General features: G+C 40.4%; 1 protein-coding gene across 4 annotated transcripts in view; it reads right to left on the minus strand.

Annotated features, from left to right (window-relative positions):
- Positions 1-4790: 4790 nt before the first annotated feature.
- FRS2 (fibroblast growth factor receptor substrate 2) overlaps positions 4791-22309 on the minus strand; it is an 86522-nt gene continuing 69003 nt past the window's right edge. For all 4 annotated transcript variants that reach the window (XM_019543233.1, XM_019543231.1, XM_019543232.1 and 1 more), the window contains 5 exons: positions 19113-19204; positions 16371-16557; positions 11687-11845; positions 10719-10882; positions 4791-6538 (listed from right to left, as the gene is read on the minus strand). In XM_019543233.1, coding sequence (XP_019398778.1) covers positions 5588-6538; positions 10719-10882; positions 11687-11845; positions 16371-16557; positions 19113-19178 — 1527 coding nt within the window. In that variant the 5' untranslated portion in view covers positions 19179-19204 and the 3' untranslated portion in view covers positions 4791-5587. The remainder of the gene's footprint in view (positions 6539-10718; positions 10883-11686; positions 11846-16370; positions 16558-19112; positions 19205-22309) is intronic.

Genomic DNA, 22309 nt, shown 5'->3' on the forward strand with positions numbered 1-22309 from the left:
TTGCATAACTCAAAATACATTCTTAGTCTTGTATATTGTGTGTGTGCATGTGGTGGCGGGGTGTCAAAGGGTGTGGGTGTGTGATGTGAGGGGGGGGGTCAGGGGATCCCCCCTTCCCACTCCCCTCATGGCACAGCAGCAGCAGGCAAGGGCACTCCAGGCACTCGTGCCTAGCAAGGCAGAGCTCTGGCCAGTGCTGCACATTGGGATGAGAAGTGCAGCCCCTGCCTGGCAGTCTCTATTGCCCATGCACTCCACCACACACATGCAGGAGAGCCCCATGCGCTGCACCCAGCTGCCTTCCCCACCGCCTGGGGAATGTGCCTGGGGCTTCCCTCCCATGCTGCGCAGCCCCAGAGGAAAAGGGAGCCGGTTTCAGTGTGGGGGGGCTTCCCTCCCATGCTGTATGAGTGCAGGGGCTGTGCATGTGAGATGGGGAGTGTGGGTAATAAAGACTGCAGGGCTGTGCCCCTTGCTGTGATGTGCAGTGCTGGCCACAGCTGTGCCCCACCGGGTACCAGCGCCCCTGCCTGCTCCTGCCACTGCCTGTCAGGGCTGTGCACCATGGGAGAAGTGTGGGAGGGTCACCACAACCCTTCCGCTTCCTTACACCCATATGCTGCGCACCTAAGCTCCGCCCTGCTGCCACTCTCCTGGGTGCAGGCTCCGTGTCGCCAGCCCCAGCTCCACACTCTGCCACCCCCGCCTGCTGCCTGGAGCGACCCAGAGGCAGGGGAAGCAGAACAGGTCCTTGGGAACTGCAGCAGCAGCAGCAGGAGCCCCAGTCAGAAACTGCCTGCTGGCAGGGCTGGGCCCTTCCACCCATGAGGGTGGGAGTGGGGTGTAATAGGGTATGTTTGGGTGTGTGTACACATGGGCGCCTTGCTCACACCCTTGTGGGAGGAAGGGCTGGGTGAGGCACAATTTGTTGGTGGGTGTCACAGATGAATGAAAGTGCCTGGCAGGCTGGATTTGGCCTGCAGGCCATATTTTGCCCTTCGCTGGTCTCGATTGTAAATAAAGGTCTCAGCCTGGTTTTGTAAAGGGTAAAGAAATTTCTAAAAAAGTAGGGAAAGTGAAATAAGCCCTTAGAGAGAAGGGTGCAAGACTCAGAGAATGTTACACATGCTGCTGTAATGAGGGGATAGAGATAGAAAAATGAAAAACAGAAGTAACTACTGTATCGATAAACAAATGACAAATTGTTATGATGTGACTTACATTTGCATGTTTCTGTAGATATTTAAAAAACTGGCAAAACACTTAGAAATTATCTCTTACAGTAACATGGATAGTAACATCATTATAACTGATGCAAACTCCTGGGAGGCAGGAGTTTGTATCAGTTATAATGATGTTATAGATGTCTCCTTCCCCTTCTAAAGCAGTTAAAAAATACATTTGTCCATAGCCACAAAGTGACCCTGTTTTAACATCTTGTCCTGAACTTTGTATAGTATAACTGTGGTCCTGCCTTAAGGAATTCCATGTTTTTTTCATTGCAATAAATTGCATGTCTTTTCAAAAATTGAAATGCATTGATATCCCATTGTTTTGGCAGAATTTTAAAAGTTGATGGTGCAAAATGTAAATATTTTGAGGCCTGATACTACACTTCTGAAGCTCCTGGAAGTCCAGCAGTCATCCCCCACTTGGTTTAAATGAGAACAAGACTAGAAAATGGGATTATTGTGTAACACTTAAACCAGTGCCTAAAATATACCTAATTTAAGATATCTTAAAGTTTTATATTTCAAGTTTTCCCCACCTTTTTGCCTTTAATGAAATGAAGGGGAAACAGAAGAATATTATAATATTTTTCTGAAATTTCATTTTTAAAGACTATTAAAAGGAATCTGAGAATTTTTTAGAAAAAAGTAGACCTCTTCAGTATATGGTATCAGTTTATATGTGTTTTCTTCATGTAATGCATTCCATCTCCGCTAACTGCTTTTTCAGTGCAATCTTAATTATGCGGTCTTAGCCTATGCTTTATCACATGTTTTATACACAACAAATGACTATAGCACACACTCAAAAATTACTATAATATATAGACACACACTGCAACTTTCACTACTTATGGCACCGGAGCAATTTAGATTTTAAGGCTTTACCCTGTCAGACTGGCTTAAAAGGTCAGGGATTGGTTGCATACTATGCATAACCAGCAGAATTAAAGGAAATGTTGCTACTTTTTAGCAAAGAGTGTTTCCCTCTCCATTCCCTTCCCCCAATAGATTTCATGTATATTATGCCAGTTAATGTCCAAAAAGTAATTGTTACACATTTGTTGCTTCTCACTTTATAAACTTATGGATCAAAGTAAACATGCTCTGAAATGCGGTCAACAAATTTTGACTAAAAAAAGAACCCCCGGACCTGCAGACAGTGATTTAACATCACAACTTTAAGGAGACTAAACTAAGTTGCAAATAACTGCCAAGTCTCCAATGGTAAAGTGCACTGCAGCTACTTCTAGCTCAACAGAGAGAGGATGAGGAAATGAAAAAAATGCCAATGAAAGCCATATGTCCAAGGACTACCCAATTCTTTTTCCAGCTTAAATAAAGAAGAGAAGTATTGCCATCTTGGACAACAGAAGATATGTGGTGATATCTGGAAAACAATGAGGATCAGCTGGAGCCTGAACATCATGGTTAACATTTTTAATACTAAAATATACTGTGTACTGAAGAAACTTTCCCCTTAAATTCAGCCTGATGTATTTTTTTTATTCGCAATATTAAAAGAGTTGCCTACATCAAGTATTTAAGGAGTCAATCTTGTCGTGTCTCTCTCTTCCCACAACCTAAAAAAAATCACGAGACTGGCTTAAAAATCATGAGATTTTAAAAAGAGTTCTGTTTCTTTGCATTTTGGATATTAACATTCTAGGACTCACATTTTCAAGTTTTTCTTGGAAACCCTAAGGTTTAACATTTTTCCATTAGAAATGAAAGCTAAGATTCTGATGTATCCACAATTCTAAGAGCTAAAGCTTTAAGAATATAGGTACCAAACATTATAAAACTCAAAATGTCAAGTGTTGGCAAAATTTGTTCCAAAAATGTATAGTAGATCTTAAGCAGGAAGGGCCATCTACTAGATAAGATACTGTATATGGACTGAGGAGATGTAGGTTCAGTTCCTGGCTCAACCACAACAGGTGATTCATGATCCGTCTTGAGCCTTAGTTCCTCATCTATATGTTGGAAATAGTACTTCCCTACCTCACAGGCATGATACAAGGCCAAAATGCGTTAGTGGTTGGGAGACATTAATTTTATGATGAGGGCAAAACAGCAGGTTAAATATATCAGCTTGTTAATGCTTGAAAATATTGCTGAAGTCTGGCCTAGCTGACAAATGAAAGAAAATTCATTGGTCTGATCATGGTTTCTAGTTCACATCACCAGTACACAACAGATTATTCCTTCTTCAGAAAAAACCCAGGATTAGCATGCAACATGGGGTACTACAAATCAGGATGGAGATGCAACGGTCAAGTTGTGTGAAGGAAGTCTTTACTACCTCATAGCTGCTGCACAATGTCTAGCTCTAGTTAGTCCCTCATCTCTTTGAGCACCAAATTTATGAAATAAACTTGCTACAACACACATGCATAGACTAAGGAGAAGTTTCTTGATCTCAGTAACATTTTTGTTTGTTTTTTAAAACAATCATTGCAAATAAGATTCCCTTCTCTCACAACTGCAAAAGGTACCAGTTGCATATCTGGATGCGTTTCAGTGTTAAGTTTGTAAAGTTTGAACATCCTGCAAAATAAATTAGGCAGACATCATCCCTTATTGCATTGAATAGAAAACATTTCAGGTGATGGCGCTGTTGCTACTATCATTACAGAAGGAAAATTTAAACGGAAACAGGAATGCTTTCTGCATAATTTAGCAACAAATAATGTTTCAAATGAAGGCTAGATTCATATTGCATGAAGACTCCTGAACTTTCCTAAATCCCAAGGCCTTTTCTTATACATGATTTTCTCTCACACAGTTCAAGAATATTTTTACATTACACCAGTTCATACAAACAATGGTTTCCTTCGCAATCACAGGCTTATTAAGCTTACTGTGTTCTGCTGCCAGTCCTGTGCTGCACTTGTTGTACCTATTAGCATATTAATATTCAGTGTAAAAAAGGGGATTGGTTAAGGGTGTACCATTTTACTACCTGTAACAAAGCAGTAATTTTGCTGCTGTAATTTTACTACCTTAACAGAGCAGCAATTAAGTCCCTAATGCAATTGAATTAGCCAACTGCAAAAAGGAAAAATTAGTATTGCCCATAGATAATATTACCTCCAGGGAGTTTTCTATAAATTGTAAGTGATTTTCTCTAAAACCAAGCAAGTATGCTACTGTCTCTAGATGCACATTGCTAGAAGGTAATATTTGCTATATAAAATTACCAAGTCTAGTACCCTTCCTCCCATGGTAAGCTACATCCAATGCTTCAGAGGAAGACAATAAATGAACAATATACCTTTCCAGTTGTGCAATAATGCATGCTGCTGGAGAGTTAGGATGTTCCTGCCAGACAAAACGAACGCAGAACATTAAAACACTGGACAAAAGCAATTCTGTAAGTATCTAATAGACCTTAAAGAGTTTCTCTTTGTCAATGAGTAGAGTAGACTAAGACAAACACACAAACAACCCTGAACAATAATTAAAGCTATATACAGAACTTTAACTTTTCTTAAATAAAAGACATTAAAGGACAAGACACAACAGGCATCCCAAATGCTAAGGGAAGGCGAGCAGAACTGAGATACTACAAAAAGAGCTTTAATATTCAACCAACCTGTGAATTCCTTCACAAACCTCTGGTGAAATGAAAATTTTAAGACTGTACAGGAAGCTTGATTCTGTTACCTGGATACCTTTTTCTAGTGGAACAGCCTAAGACTGGTTTCAGATGCAATGACAGCTCTGACAAAGCGAGCATCACAGACCCCTCAAATGTTACAGAATTTAAAACACACCTTTGGACATCTGAAGCTTTTTTGTCCACAGGGTTTCAGAAAAATGAACTGACAGATACCCAAGAAGGTATAGTGTTCATATCCTTTAAGATGATACAAAATATTCTGCATAAATCAAGCTGACTGAACAAGGAATTACTTATTTCATACTGGAGGCCACATGAATGAAGAGAGAACATACAAATATTTACCTTGAAAGATTAGGCTTACCTGCTAAATGCACATATTGAGAGGTTTTATAAACTGTTATAAATGCCATTTAATGACTACAGGCACAGGGCCAGAATAGTGATCAATTCAAAACTGGCATGTCACTCCAACTCTAATCAGTTAAAGAGGCACTGTGAAAGGTGGCAGTGCTGCTATGCAGCAATTGCTACTACTGTAGAATGAAATAGTGTTATTTAATGAATACTTGCTCTACATTAATTCCCTTTAGTTAAACAAGCACATAAGTATTCAGAAAAAAATCTATTAGTCTATAAAAGGCGTTAGTGTTAAGAAATGCAAATAAAGTACTTGCATCTTCAATTTTATAAACTTCACAAAAGGTGCAAATGATTTAAACACTTCCCAGGCTCACATAGGCAGGTCAGTACTGTTATGTCTAGTTTTCCTAGAAGTACCATCATCTCGTGGCAGTGCTTTTTGCAAGCTCGACATAGCAGCAGTTCTTTCAATGTCTATCACAGCATACAGCTCTGTGCGCCTGGTTGGAGTTTGTGGAAGTGGAGTGGTAGGAGTTTTTGGAGTCTGAGGGTTGTCAGAGTCACTACCACCTTCCAAGTCAACCTGTATGTAATTGAGCTGCCTGTGTTCTAAGCTTGGACGTCTAATATCAAAGTTAAAGACCGTTGGCGTACAGTCCCGACGTCGTGTTAATTCTATTTTATGAGCACTTGCTGGCACTGTTACATTCTCTGTATTTACATAGTTATGCATGGGATCTAGATTATTGTGGTAGCCATTCAAAGATGGAGTCTTTGGTCCTAAATTATCATCATCTTCTCTACTTAGCTTGCGAGCTTCCCAAACAGGAGGCAAAGATGGCAAGTTTTCATAGTTTAGTAACGCAGTTCTCCTTTGAGCAGAGTTGTTGATATTCTGGGTATCTGAGGTACTTGTTGATGTCAGGCGACCTCTCCTGAGCCCTGAGGCACTAGGGATTGATAACCTATTTATATTTTCATAAACCAGTTTGTTACCAGAGGATGTTTCTCTGCGTTCGTCACTGTCGTACCCAGTGTCCCATTCAGTGTTGTTTGAACTGCTACCACTAACTTGGTCTCTCCCAAGTTGCTCCAGTTTTTCTCTCTCCATTAACTGTCTTTGAACAGGAGTTGGTCCCAAAACAAATTTGACTCCTTCAGGCTCCAGAAGAACCTGAGCATCTCTTTCATCGCTACAATTTGGATCTTCTCTTGACTTGCTTGTTTCAGTATTAGAAAGCTTTGATTCCAGTGGAGCATGCACACTTGATCTGTTTTTTCTTTCATCTTGTACACCAGTAGTGTTGACATATGTGTGCACCTGCAAAGGACAAATTCAAAGGTTAATTACCTTTATTTATTTGTTTGCCTGTTTTAATTTTTTAACAGGTTCTATTCCTTAAAGGCTCTTGACTTCTTATTCTTGGGGGTCAGAGAACAGCAGATTTCCAATAAGGACAAGTGTTTATGAGGAAATGAGTTATGAACATAGATGTCCTACCTGGCAGATTGTGCTGACTGCACAACTTTTGCTTAAGGATTTTTTTTTTATGGTTTGCTGCAGGTGCCCAAAATAGGTTATAAGAATCCTTTGTATATCATAAATTATTAATAACTTTGTTTCTATGCTCGATTTGAGCCATTCCACACGTGTGTGGCAGGATGCATGATTTTGGAATGGGGGATCAGATCCCAATTTCATCCTACTTGCCAATGCAATCATAATCCTAGGCTCCCCCTGCACCAGCAAGTGGAAAGTCAGGTGCCCAGCAATCAGCTGATTATCAACTAGCTCCAGGACAGCATCTAGGTTCAATCAGCTCACAGTCAGCTGGCTCAGGAGCACAGTGGAACTCCAATTAGTCCCAGTATAGTTTCTGCTGGCTGACAATCAGCTGAGGGATGGCTGATTGAGACCACACCAGGGGTGGTTGGAGACCCTGGTGCAGTCCTAATCCTGCTACACATTTAATTTAAGATGCAATGGAAACCCACCACAAGCATCACACATTTTGCGTAATATTTTTGTGGCTGGTTTCCTTTTTTGTACTGCTGGAACACACTGGAGAATTTGTTCCACAATAGAAACTGCACCTTCCCTCAAAGAATTTTCAGTTTAATAATAAGAGATTACACTGGTATGTTAAAATACTTGGTTCAGACTTAAAAAGGACATAAACGTCAGTAACAAAGGTACTTTGGGAGACACAAATCTGATCTCTTTTCTTAGACCAACTAAAATAATTGGCAAAATTCTTCTTTGTAAGCTTTCGGGTACAAACACCCTTCATCAGGCTGAGGAAGCATCTGCAGTTGGCCTGTGCTCTTCCTTGGATGGAATAGAAGAGAAGCCAGAGGCCAGTGAAAATGCAAATTGAGATAGGCAACAGGTGAGAAACAGGTGGCGGAGGGGATAGAAGGGGAATGCAGACCTGGTGCTAAGAATATAGCTGGTAAATACTAGAGAGGTTACCTGGGGTAACAGATGTTAGGCAAGTTAATGCATCATAAATCCAATATCTATATCTAGTCCATTTTTTTGTATCCAGTAGGTGATGAAATGAAGGTCATAGGCTCGTCAACAAAAGGTGTTTTGTAAACTCCCTCTGACGATTAGAACAGAGATGGGAGAGAGAGTGGTTTTCTTGTGATAAATGTGTTCCCACAGGTAATTGGGTATTTTTGTCTTTGACAGATTTATAGTGCACATTCATTCTGGTACACAGTTGTTGCTTGGTTTTGCCTACATATTTTCCATCAGGGCAATTAGTGCACTGGAATGAGATGTATTACATTTCTGGAGGTGCAGGTATAAAATCCAGGAATGGTGATGGTTCTGTTGTGGGGTGTAGTTATTGTAGGGGTGGTGGATATATGTTGGCTTTACATTTCTTATCATGGCATGGTCTGGATACATTTGGTGCGTTTTGGGCTGTAAGTAGTTTGCTTCTGGTGGTGAGGTTGGCAAGGTTCAGTTCTTGTTTAAAGGCTAGGATGGGTGGCTCTGGGAAGTTCTCTTTAAGAATTGGGTCTTCTTCTAGTATGGCTTGCAATTGTTTGAGGATTTTCCACATAGATTTCAGGAAGGGATGATATGTCATAACTAGTGGTGTGTGATTCACGGGTGTTTTCTTTCTGTACTGCAGCAATTCTTCACGTGGTATCTGGGTGGCTCTTTCAAAAGTGCACTCTCTCTCTCTCTCTCTCTGGAGGAATGTCCGTGTTTAGTGAAAGCCCTTTTGAGATTTGTGAGGCAACGATCATGGATGTTCTCCTCAGTGCAAATTCAGTGGTATCAGATGGCTTGGTTGTCTATTACAGCTTTCTTGGTGTGTTTAGAGCGACTGCTGGTTCTATGCATCTATGTATGTTGGTACATAGGTTTCTTGTATATGGTAGGCATTTACAAAACATTCCTACCCCCCACCCCCATTTGTCATCCATTGACTGCTTCAATTTGCATTTTCACTGATGGGCATTCTCGCACACTGGCTTCTGGTTTCTATTCTGTTCCATCCAGGAAGAGCATAGACCAACTGCAGACACTTCCTCAACCTGACGAAGGCTATTTGTATTTGAAAACTTGCAAAGAAGAATTTTTTGAACTATTTTAGTTGATCTAATGAAAGATATCTGATTTACCCAAAGAACTTTGCCTGCCAGAGTTCTTTACTGATATACAAAAGGGAATTTGAAAAATCACACCTGCACTAGTTAGATAAGGGACTGCAAACCAAAATTAGCTGTGCGGTCCTGCATTACTCGTATAGCACCCACTCACAAAAGAGTGTCCTTGACCATGGAATGGAAAGGAGTTTGACAGAGCCAAGCAGAAATGGTCCTGGCCAGCCTAGAAGTGGGGGGTACTTTTGGTGAAAGGGCACAATATCAACATAAAAGTAATCACCCTGAAGGATGAAAACACCAATCTTTAACACTTTAGAAATGATAGTGGTGAATATTACCAACTTAAGCATGAGGCTATGGATAAAGGAGCTGAGCTTTAAGTCAAAGATGTGCTGCTATCTCTCATTCCTTTTTGGAATCTAAGCAATAACTGTTGCTTTGAAATGTAGCTTCAATTCAACTTTTTCCCTTGAGTGAAGACAAACTTTCTGTATTACCCCAAGAGCTAATAGAGAGACATCTTATCACTTCAGGGATCCCTTGAGAAAAACTCACATCCCTCCAACATAGAAAGAATTGTGTCCATGTAACCACAGTTGTCTTTCAAGCTGAAGAGGTCTCCCTGTCAGGCTCTTCTTGGAACTGAAGCTGCAAATATGCTGCAAAATACTAGCGCAAACAATTCGCAAGTGTCGCAGGTGATTCTTTGTCCTGGACATCACCAGAGCAGTCTCTATGGAACCAGAAGTCAGTGCTGCATCTTCAATACTAATGCACTGCCAAGCTCTATCATCAGGATCTTCACAGGACTGTGCAAAGTCTGGGAACAGGTAGGATGGGCAAGTGGTGAAAGCTGAAGGCTGGCAAAGCCTCAGGATGGGGACCTTTCTTTGGAACAGTCTTAAGGTTTGTGCTTAACACAGGAAGAGGAAAATTGCTCCCTCAACAGGAAGTGGTGTCTTACAAGGTTTTGCACCCTTGAAGCTGAGGCTAATTCTGTGGACTTTCCTGAGGAGGCAGACCTGGAGATCCTGGCCTCATGCTCCTTACTAGAACAGGCATTGGGATGCACTTAATATGCCCATCCGTTGAAGGCATAGCTCCACTGCATCATGGTCACTGTCTAAATCCTAGAGACTTGGGAGGCACCACAGTGATGGACAAGAAATAGGGGGGAAAAAAACACACTGAGAAGAGGGAAAAGGAAAAATCACAAAGATGTGATATAACAGAGAAGGCATAGCATCACACAGTTGAAGCCCCATGTGGCATGGGCTAAAGTAAACCCAAGGTCTTCAAGAGATGAGGAAAAATTAGACAGTTCCAAAAAAAAAAAAAAAAAAAAGGTGCGTGTGTGTAAGGGTTGTGGTGATGAAAACCTGGTTAGGGTAAAAATGTAACAGCTAAATTGACAAGTGGGCTTTTCATAAGGCTGTAAACCAAATGCTATCTGAGCTAACTACAGAAAGTTCCATCTTGGGGCAAGGCAATTGAGAGAAACTGAGAAGTTTGGAAGCATGCTTAAGTCCTTTAGGCACTCAGTGTGGTACAGAAAGAGATGCCAGGCACATGTGCTGTACAGGTACTGCTATAGCCAAAAGTCTTAGCTAAAGTGTAAGGTGCCTGGGCACTCAAAGGACAAGTTTTTTTGTCCCAGAGATGCATCCTACAATAGTAACAGCTTAAGACGGTACCACTTACTGCATTCTAAGATAGCACAACATATGCAGATTATGTATGGATCAGAAAGACATCTTTCACCCATGAAGAAAGAATCAGGAAAATTAAGCGCAAATATGAATTTAGAGGATTAGTATATGAGAAGTAAAACTGATGGTGGACCCAAAATGTTTGAAATAAAAACATGTACTTACTTGTTCCTCTGCTACAAGCAATGGATGTGTTGATTCTTCACCTACTGAGGGGAGCCGTGCACTTCCTACAGAAGGATGTCTGCTGGAAGGGTGTGAAGAAGCATCTCCAAAGGAGGGATGTCTGGGATATCCATTAGGTAAACTTTGTGCATTGAAACTGGGAGCTGTTTTAAAAAAGAAAGATACGTCAGAAAGATGGTACTCACAGTAACTCCATGTGCATTAATGAGATGTCTTCTTTTCTCTTTCTAAAGTGCTTTGTACACTGAAAGTTATCAAAATATGTAAATTAACAAATTTTGAACATTTATAAGAACAGGCATCTGCTTGAGGCACCACTCAACTTTAATGGACCCACTATTTACTTGTGAACAAAATGATTACAAGCAATTTTTCATTCCCACCAAAAGATAAAGAGAAGTAGCATCACTGATTTAAAAAAGGGAGATGCAATTAGAATCAACATGTATTTTCTTATCTTCATTGCAAGCTGTACCATTTGCGCAGGACAGAGAGAGAGGCACCACACAATGCAAATGTAACAAAAATGCCATTAACAAGGAATTTTCAAAATTACCTTGAATTGTTTGCCATCATATTTATTATAAAGGTTTATCTGAATGAAATGCAAAAGATGTATCAAATTCCAAGCTAAACGTACGATAGGCAAAGTATTGCCTAAAATTATTTCATGAGAGGGAAAAAAACAAAAACAAAACAAGTCAACTGTTTTTTCCAGAAGATTTTAAATCTTTCCTTTCCACACTGCCAAACTGTTGCAATTTTCTAGATAACATAGGGATGTCACAAGATATTTTTATGATATCTCTAAATACAAAAGCATCTACTTTTGAGCATTATATACTTTTAACCAATTAGCAGCATGCACACAGACATCCAAATCAAATTTTAAAAGTTAGATGCTGTTACATTCAGAAGTTGTACTCTTATAGAAGAACCATGCTTACTGGTGGGTGTTCGAGGGGTTCTTGGAGCTTCCAACTCAGTTTGATGATAATTTCTTTCTACTACTGGTTCTTCTACTACGTTTATACTATTATTCTGCATGATTTCTTGCAGCATATTAAATAGATCTTCTGCACGAGCACACTTAAAGGCAAAGATTCCTATAAACAAAACAAAAACATTTTAAACCCTTTTGTGAAAACAATCGTTTTGGAAAATTAGTACATAAAACCCACAACAACTGAGCAGGACTCTCCTTAATGAATACCTGTTAAAGGAATAAATGTGTTAAAGAAATTTTTTGTGCACTAATCAAAACATACAAAAATATAGTTATCACCTTTTAAATGTATACCTAATAACTGAGTAAATTTCCAATATACCAAATGGTAGATTGGGGGGGGGGGTTGGGGGAGTGGGAGTGGTCTAAAGAAAACAAATTGTTAAAATTTAAGGGTGCTAAAACAAAGGGAAAGGCATATGTCATGAAACAGCAATGTCTAACTGAATCCTGATAAGAAGTCGACCTGTTATAACAATACAACTTTGGTATTTCAAGGTTATATCTTATCAGTTTTTTTAATCAAGTTATCATGAAAATGCCTGCACAATAGGAAAGAAGGGTTTTGACACAGGGTACTACCCAGGTTTTTAAAGAAGGTTAAGAAGAAGGGCTAGAAGACAGGTTGTGTGAAATAGACAGCAACAAACCAATTTTTCAGTCTTAGGGATAGACACAAAAATACAAAGTTGGCATCAATACCTATATTTTACTTGAGCATTGTGCCACTTTGCCTTTGAACAGCAGAGGGAGCCCAACTTACCATCACCAGCAAAGAGACAACCAGTGAAGTCGCAGCTTTGGGTTATTCTTCCATTGAAAGCATTAAGTTAAAGTTGATATTCTTGTTAAAAGAAGTGTGTGTATGTGCTTTTGCTCTTTAAAATAACTGGGTTACTTCTAAAAATGCTCTTTATTTACAACTACCTATATGTTAATACAGTCCTGAAGTGTAATTATGTTCACATATTATTTAGGCAACTAGTTATAAGTGAAGTTCATTTTCTGAATGCCACTGAAGAGTTGCAGATCAAAAGTATGGTTGCAGCTTATAGACTGTATTATACTCTCTGCAGTCTAACAGTTCTTCTGTGAAAATTCATACAGAGAACCTTAAAACATTTTGCCACCTGAATTATAAATGCTTAAGAAAACTTAAGTGTGTTCTTGAGAAATCCAGTTTGCTTTTCTTTCATCAAAATAAAAATGCTCTACTCCCAAACTAAAACTTATTCCAAATACAAACACTTAAGTTGAATACACAGTGAAAAGGGAACCAAAATCAAGACTTTGCTCCATCAATTTCTCAAATGCTTTCAAACTAAAATCATACCATCTGTGATTAGGCCAAACAATCAAAAGCAAATGTTCACCATTCAAACCTTTCCCCTGCCCCAAATTCTCTTCTCCAAGATAAGTTAACTAAATAGCCAAAGTTTGTCCATGATTATTTTTATAACCAGCACAGAAACCATCCTAGTTTTGAAATACCTTTGAATTCAGAGGGACAAAGAATCTGACTATACCATCTTTGATTTTAGGAAATGGGGGAAAAGATAGGAGACAGTACTTCGGACAATATCCCCTAATGTCTAACATAAACAGATTAAGTTTCTTTAGGTGCAGTGCTGTACAGAAAAGAGACAGCATAGAACAAATATTTTCTGTCCCCCCACTTCCATTTTCCAGATATTCCCTGCCTCTTATGTTAAGTAAGGAACGTAAAAAGCAGTTGCTGTTGGATACACTGCAGACTTAATAACTCGCCTTCAAACTGTAATTTTTGCAGATGCACAGTTAGACAGATACACTTTAGGAAAATGCTTTAGTGCTGGTCATTCACCAAAGGAAAAATAACCTTGAAATCAGTACTTCCAGCTGAATTTCATCAGTATCTTAATACAATTTAAAAAATATTAAGGAAAAAAACTGAACAAGCAAAATCATTTTTAAAACTATGACTTCGTTAAAAGAAGGCCTATTCATTTCCCCCTAGAATTCTTATTTTTCAACAAAGGAAGAATACAGCATGGAGCACACAGTAACATTTACAAAAAAAATAAGTCCTTAATTACTATTTATATGCATGTATACTTTTAGTGCCAGCCAACCTGGTTAATAATGACCACCAAACTAACTATAGGGGAGCTGAATTTAAATGACTGAAAGCCATTCCCCAAAATGCTTTAAATTATATAAGAGCTTTTTTATATTTAAAACTTTTGACTTCTAGAAATATGTTCAGTGCTTACATTTGTTAGGTTGCAAATTTTAAAAACACACGGTAAACAAATTACTTATTAATTTCCAAAAAACAAACAAAAACCCCCAAAATAACCTTAGCTTTTCTTTATTTATCTTTTTAATTGTTCATTTCTCTCAATTCTTACTATGAAGACCAAATTGAAGGTAAATCAGTTTGTCTTCTGTGAGGGTCAGATTTGCTCTCAGGTTCTTACCATGGCAGTGTTTAGGGTGCACAAGCTGAAGAAAAATACTTGTTCAAAACAATGATTCTCGTCTCTGTACATTGGAGGTACATTGTGCAAATATACTATTTACACATTATCAATATCAATCACAAAAAAGTGAATACACACAGATCAGCAAGGTCAAAAATACAGTACAAGATGAACAATGGACAACTCCAATTACTTCTACGTTAAAAAAACAACACTTTTTAAAATCAATTAACATGTCAAGCCAGATCCTTCGCCCTAGTCTGGCAGCTTCAGCTGTACTGAAGGGGGAGCTCACATCTCTTGAAAGAGTGGGTGCATTTATGTGTGTGCTTTACTGTGGAGCAGATTAACTCTGCAGTAAAGCATCATACTTTATACATACAGTGGTATTAGGGCACAGTAAACTAATTACCTCCGCCATAAGATACTACTGTTGGGGAAGTACCGTCTTATGGTAGAATACTTTACTGTGTCAAAATGCACACATAGATGCTGATCAGGGCTGTAAACTGCACCTTGTCAGCCCAGCAAGCAGGGGACTTGTGCTGCCCTGGCTCAAATTGCTGCTGTCCCAGGAACATGTGTTGACACTGCACCTGGGAGCAGTTTACTCCAGAGTTTATTGTGACACATTAATTGCATGTGTAGATGTACCCAATGTAAGCCCATTTCTTGCATCCCTGCTCTAGAGGGATGCACATGGGTAGGGAAAGGCAGGAGGGAGCAGGGGCAGGAAGAAAAACCAAGGAACAACACAGTACTTTGCCTAGGCCTTGGCCAGTGTTGGTGTCCCTATAGTGCTGTGGTTTTCAATCTTTTTTAGGCTCTCAGCACCCTTCCTTAACACCTTTGAATTGAGCAGCATTCTATTTCAATAACTAATTTATTTACTGCAGCACTTATCTCCTGGCACAGGGGTGCACATGGGGTGGGAGGAAGGAGCAAGTACATAGCTCCTCACAAAGCAGCAGGGCAGGGACAATCATGTGCTTACCTCCTTGTTCTGGAGGCCAGCATGAATAAGCCTGCACTTAGCTCCTCACACATGGGAGGGGGGAGGAGAGAGCATTTAGCTCCTAACACAGGAGCTAGCAGAAACAAGCATCAGCTTACCTCCTTGCACTGGAGCTAGGCAGAGAGGAGCCTAAATTCACCTGGCATACAGGCTGGGCACAGAAGAGCGAGAACTTAATCTCCTTGCACCCTGCGGCACCCTCAAAAACAGATTTTGCAGCAACCCTATTGAGAACCACTACCACAGTGACTGGTGCAGTGAATGCAATTTAGAACCATCCATAGATCCTTTCACAGAAAGCTAATTTGACCCTGCCAAATCAGCTCAGGATTTGGAGAATGTTAAGGTAGCCAGAGCTGTCTTTTGATTTCAGCTGCATGGAGAATTAATTCAGTGAAGCCAAAATCTAAGTTCTTTCAATTTAAAATGTGATGATATAATGGAATATATGTCGCTGGTGTTTGACTTTTATTTTAAAAAGTAAAAAAAAAGAAGGTATTTGTAGTGCCTGGTGAGGGGAGGAGGGAAATGAACATTTTAAATATCATGCTTAAAATGAGTACCTGATTATACAAACACTTAGATCTGTTCTTTCTTTTCCCATTTACCTGTCTTCATAACAGTTGTATGATTTAGTGATTGAATTCAATAATAAAGTCATTTTTGTTAGTTCTTAGATGTTTGGTATGGCTTCTGAGACCTCCATGTCACAAGTTTTCTCCTCCAAAACAGCAAAATTCCAGGCCACCACTCCAGAGAGTCAGGAGAGCTGGACAGATCCCTCAAAAGGACTCATCAAAACAGTTTCTAAATTTACGAGTGGTCAACATATGTAAACCTAAAGTACCTCAAATCTGACTACTCCAGGAACCAGAAGTTTCCCAGTGTCCTCATTTTACATATGGGAGACAATCTGTTATGAGGCAACTAAATATACTCACTTAAAGTGTAGCCATTTACCAGAACTTCTTATAAAGGGCATTTGCTTTTTCCACACATACCCATTGTGCCCCACCCCAAGAATCTACACCCGTGGTTCAAAGAAAACAAACCAAATCCCACAGAAATTATTTTACAGTCCTGCTCTTAGGAAGGCAAACCTGAGCAAGCCAAATTTAATTTGCTTTTCCCATCTACAGTATACATACCTTGTCCAGTCTGACATCGTCTACCACTTTCAAAAGAGAAGAGATTTGAATCATAGCCATAGCGACGGAGACAGAGGTAGTGCCATTTTACAGAGTCACGTTTACGGGTGTATAAAATTAGTTCTGTATCTGTAAGTTCCATTATGCCAGAACCCAGTTCGTTACCATCATCATCCACATTAATGACCTATAAAAAAAAAGTTTTTGATTACCTATACTAATATCTTCTGGCGTTATTATTCTTATACCACATTTCTTAGCATTTTAGAAAACAAAACATGTTCATAAGAGCAAGTCAAAAAGTCCTGATTCCCTAGAAGATTATTTTCCCCCTTAAAATAACCCAAGAAGTGCGTGTTTAAAAGCCATGGGAGCCAGGGGAGGATGAAGCCCTTCTTTAACTTGACTGACAAGAGAAATTTGAGTTTAAAATGGTCTATCTAATAAATCAGGACTGCATCTGTAATATACATAACTTAAATAAATAAATACTACTTAACTCTCTCCCCTTCTATCACTGTATCCTTTGGGGATCCCTCTTTATCCCCAGTGTAACTTGGACACTGTCAACATTTATTTCCCTAGAACAGCATTTCTCACACTTTTTAGACTTAAGGTACTCCACATTAGACTTAAAGCACTCCTTGGAATATGACAGCTCTCACTTTTCACTCTTTTTTTTTTACTGAAGTAATAGAGCAATTCTTCTGTTGCTCTGTTACTCAGAAAGACCAAAACAGGTCAGAATGTTTTTAAGCATTATGAATTCCAATTTGAAATCTCTGGATTTACTTTGTGAATGAATCGTGGTTGCATACCTAACAACGATAACATTGTGCGACACCCCACAGCACCCTGGTTGAGAATCACTGCCTAAGTAATACCTCCACTTTTACAGCATCTTTATTCACTCTGGGGGTAGGGGTGGGAGTGGAGATGGGTGGCTCTTTAATAAGAGCAGCTCTCAGGGGGCCACTCCAATTAAAATGCCTGCAGTATTCAGAATCTGGCACTTCAAAATGGATTGCTAATTGTTTGAATAGCACGATTAATCGGGTCTGCTCTGATGAACAGCTGGAGCAGAAGTACCTTATGTCTACAGGCACCCTCAGTGCCTCAGGTTCTTTAGTTCTTACAATAGATTCTTGGTATGTATTCTATGGTATTTATTATTTTTGTTCATTAGACAGGCACTCATATTAAAATCTGATCTATATTAAAAGAGTTTGTATTAATTTAATCTGCCTTGAGGTCCAGGCCAATTTTGGGGGGGCTAAGTGAGAGATCTATATGAACAATAAAAGAACTCGCTCTATGGGAATAGAAAGAAAAACTTCATGCAAAATAAACAGAGAGCTAAATTAATGATCTTTCTTTAAAGATGAACCGGTAACAACAGTTTTTAAAAGATTCCAGACATTAAAATGATACTAAAATTCACAGCATCTTTTTAAGTTGATTGCAAAAGCAAGCAAGCAATCAAGTTGAAAGAGCTGCATTCTGTTCCAGTATCAAGATTTATCTGCACTTACTGGGTTCTGCTGGTTGACTGCAGCCATTACTGCCAACTTGTCTGAGAATGCAGACATACTTATTTCCAGCAGCTGCACACACTTCCACTGCAGCAGAAGCATTACTAGACTGCAAAGTGCACCCTGTGAAAGCACCAACTGCTGAAGAGACTGCTTAAGACAGCAGAGCATGCAGGAGTGTACAGACATCTGCCAGTGACAGGATGGTGGTAGAAGCTACTCTCTCATGCAACTCTCCTGCTGTAGAGGATCTTTGAGTGGGGATGCATTAAAGGTCTGACTAAGCTGAAAAGCCAAAATTGACTCCTATGTGGCTGTGCAAAACGAAGCTACCCAAGTCAAAGGGATTAACAGTAAAATCATACAAAAAGGGACCTCCAGAGGTCACTTAGTCCAGGGATCAGCAAACTTCACCCCAGGGACTGGACCCCAGGCCACAATAAGTCCCACCTGGCACAGGGAAATCAGTCTCACAGAGCTGTGCTTTGCCACACTGCCCCTTCACATTGTAGTAATCTCCTCTGCTGCAGAGATCACTGCCTGAAGCATCTGAACTCAGAGTGGGTGGAGGGCAGGGCGGGCACTTTCGGCCTGAACCGAGGGCTGGGTCATAAACTCTAGCCCCTGCCAGCAAAACGCTAGCAACTAGTGATCTAAACCAACCCTCTGTCTGAGGCAGTACCATCCCTATCCAAACCATCCCATACAAATCCTTGTCTAACCTATTATTAAAACTATATAGTCAATCCTATCACACAAGTCATAGCACCCAATCCTGCCAAGTTCTATGCATGCATAAATATTTATGGACCTAAAACACTTAGAAATTCTTTGAATTCAGATCCAACCCAAAATTATTGAACAATAAGTTATGAAAATATAACAATGTACAGCAAGTGATCCCCCAAAAGCTACACTGATATGGATCTTTTGTTCAAATAATGATATATTTCTTAGGTTGTGTAAGACAGGGCTTTTTACCTTACTGAAAGGTCAAAGGTTTATGAATCTCCACTGTAACTGAAAACCAGGCCTGATAAGGAACTCCCCCAAAGGTCTGTCTAGTCACATACACTGGTGAGTCTGATAGCTTCATTTCTGTGTACTTTGCACACATTTTTCACTCAAAGTTTTATCTCTGGGTCTTGTTTTTCTAAGGTAAAAAAACCCAACAAAACAGTCTACACACCATATAAAGTCGATGGCTTACCTTAAACTTGTTTCGATGGTTATCTGGGACAGTTTCTTTATCTGGACAGCTACAACAGCTACCCATGACTTCTTTAAAAGACCATGTGATCTCTGAAGTTAAAAAAAAAAAAAAAAAAGATAATTTACTTAGGGAAAGGAAACATTACAATACCTACCAACTCTAGGTATTTCAGTAGCATGACAATTAAACAGATTTGGTTGTAGGATTACAAATCTTTATGATTCATTTTGTAGCAGTCAAGTCATTGAAACAAGGTAAAGGCTACATTTCACATTTTGAAATATTTATTTCCTTAAGAGTTTACTTCAAGGAAATGCTACTCTTACAAATCATTGGCTACCAAAAGTTACATTTGTGGTAGCCTCCAAATAGATCTATTCAAGTTATGAACTAGAATCCAGTAGCAACACTTGAAAAAATAGTTCTTGGGCAAGATCCTCACCCCTCCTCCAACCCTTTTACACCAGGTAGAAGGGTGATGAAGATCTTTCATGCCATTAAGTCCCAGCTCTGGGACATGTGCCACAACACATGCACAGTGAAAGGTAGTCTTAATGACATCCTAACAAAAGCTGGTTGTAGGGGGATCACTAAAGCAACACTGTAGCCCTGAAGGTAGTCCTAGAAGGCTGCCTTAACTTATATTCCAGGCAGAAGTTAAACCTGAGGTCTTTCCAGCCCTGAAAGATCCTAGTATTGGGAATACTTGTGAAATTACGGCACAGCATTTCATCCTTTTTATTTTAAAAACAAATAAATACATAAAAACAGCTATTTAATAAGGGTGTGCGGAGCAGGCCCTATTTGATTCAGATTCAGCCCAAATCAAGGACAGTGATTCAACGCATTCATTCAGATCACTGTCCCCGATTCAATCCAACCAAATCTGAATCTGAAGATTCAATGCTGATTCGGAGAATCAGTGATTTGGACACAGACACAGCTTTCATAGTTGGTAGGGTTGGAAGGGACCTGAGCAGATCATCAAGTCTGACCCCCTGCCAAGCTTTAAGTGTTTTTTCTACATACCTCAAGGTACCAGCTCGTGAGCGCTGTGATGGTGGGAGCGCTGTGATGGTGGGGCGCATGGAGTGCCCCACAGGAGTGCAGGGGGGGCCCTCCACGTGTTCAGCAGCAAACCCGCAAGTGGACCAGAAGTACTTCTGGTCCAGTGCCAGGTCTGCTGGGTAGCATGCAGCCCCCACCCTCGGCTCGGCAATCGGCCATGGGGGTGGACCTCAGGTGCCCCACCAGATCCAGGGAGCCACCAGTCACCAAGCCAGGGGGCTGCAGGAGACCCCCCCCAGCATGCTACCCAGCAGACCCGAAAGTGGACCGTATGTGCTTCTGGGCCACTTCTGGGTCTGCTGCTGAGCACGCTGGGCAGCTCCCCACATTTCTGTGGGACACTCCATGCGCCCCAGCATCGCAGCATTCACGAGCCGCCTGCTACCTAGAAGTTTGTAGAAAAAACATTTAAAGTTGCGTCTGTGTCTGAATCACCTAATCTTTCCGATGCGATTTGGAGAGATTAAAGGGTCTCCTGATTCGATTCGGATTTGGAGATTCAGCCACAAAATCCACTTAGTATCCAACTACGTCCATACAAGTGAAAAGGATAATTTAACAGGAAGCGTTTTGACAGAAATAAATTTAACAAGTCAGACAATTGGTAAGTACAGAAGGGAGCCACCAGTCAAAAACACAGACTTCTCTCTGGTCTCATTAATGGTTAAAATTTAAAGCAATTTTACTCCAACTAAAAGAATGACTGCATTTTTGTTATTGTTCTGAAGGGAAAGACATATTTTCTTTCAAACAATAAGGAGGAAACTTGGATTCTCTTTTGGTCAATCCAGTTAATTCTTACTATTAAACTGTTGGCCAGACAGTCTTCTTACCTTTTTCAATCTCTCTCACTCCCCCACCCCTCCCATATCCCACCTTTACTAGAGATGGGGTGTCAATATCCCATGCTGGATCTGGACTCTGTGGTTCTTCATGGGTCAGGTCCAGCCTGGGGCAATAGCAGATATGACACAGGGTATGAGGCAGCAACAGATCTGGCTCAAGGAACAGGTATGTGGCAGCATCAACAGGTCCAGTAGTGAAGGCAGTAGGACAGGTGCATGGACCAAATAGCTGCTTGCTACAGTGGTGGAGAGAGGCCCAGTCTGCTATCCTGCCAGCAGAGGGGATCTAGCCAAATTTTTTTTTTCTTTTTAAACTTCCTGCCTTTAAAAGCCCCACCATAAAAACTCCCCCTGTACAGTTATGGTTCAGGTCTGTTTCCCTCTAGTCCAATGGTCGGCAATGTTTTCCAGCAGCGAGCTAGAATGGTCCATCTCTGATCCAAGGTGGGCCAATGCTGTGGTGCTAGAACCCAGCTGCCATCATGCCTCCTTCTTGCCCACAGGCTGCAGCATGGCATGGGAACGCTCCCATCACCCAGCCATCGTTTAGTGCAGGTGAAAGTTTTGCTACTGAATGCTAAAGTCCCAGCTCTGCAGGTTGGATCCAATGACTCCAAGGGCTGGATCCAGCCTACAGGCCATAGGTTGCCAACCTCTGCGCTAGTCCACTGATGGTATTCCTCATTTATTCTGATAAAATATTGTTTAAAGCAGAAGTGGCAACAAGGAGCTGTAGAACATTAAAGGTAATACACAAACACATTTGTAGACAAGGTTCTCAAACTGTGGTCTGCAGCACTTCTACAGTTATAAAGGGGAAAACTCTGGTAGTATTCAAAAAGAGATAACTGTGGTTGGATAAATGTCAGTCTTAGGACATCCAGCAATATTTGGTCAAGCTGAAGACAGAACTAAGCAGTATCATGCATTGATGAATTCACAGTATTTCTTTGGTGCAAACATAACTATAATCCAATGTGATAGCTTGGGGGTTGACAACCTACAGACCTTTGGGTTAGATCTGAATTGCCAAAAGATTTAATCCAGCCCACAGAGTCAGTGGGATTAGTGGCAATTCAGCAGTGGTGACAGCAATAATGGCCAGATTATAAGTGGTGGCCCACATTTGGGCCAAGCTCTATTAACTTAGCTCACCACTCCTAAAAGGTTGCTGATCCTTGTGTTACACTATTCAGAACTGGGGTGCCAGCAAACTTGGAACACAAAATCAAATTGTAAAGTGAGTCAGGAAAATTAACAAGAGACCCAGCAGTTAAAATT

The sequence above is a fragment of the Crocodylus porosus genome, unplaced genomic scaffold, assembly GCF_001723895.1.
Source record: "Crocodylus porosus isolate Cpor-Errol unplaced genomic scaffold, CroPor_comp1, whole genome shotgun sequence".
Classification (NCBI taxonomy): Eukaryota; Metazoa; Chordata; order Crocodylia; family Crocodylidae; genus Crocodylus; species Crocodylus porosus.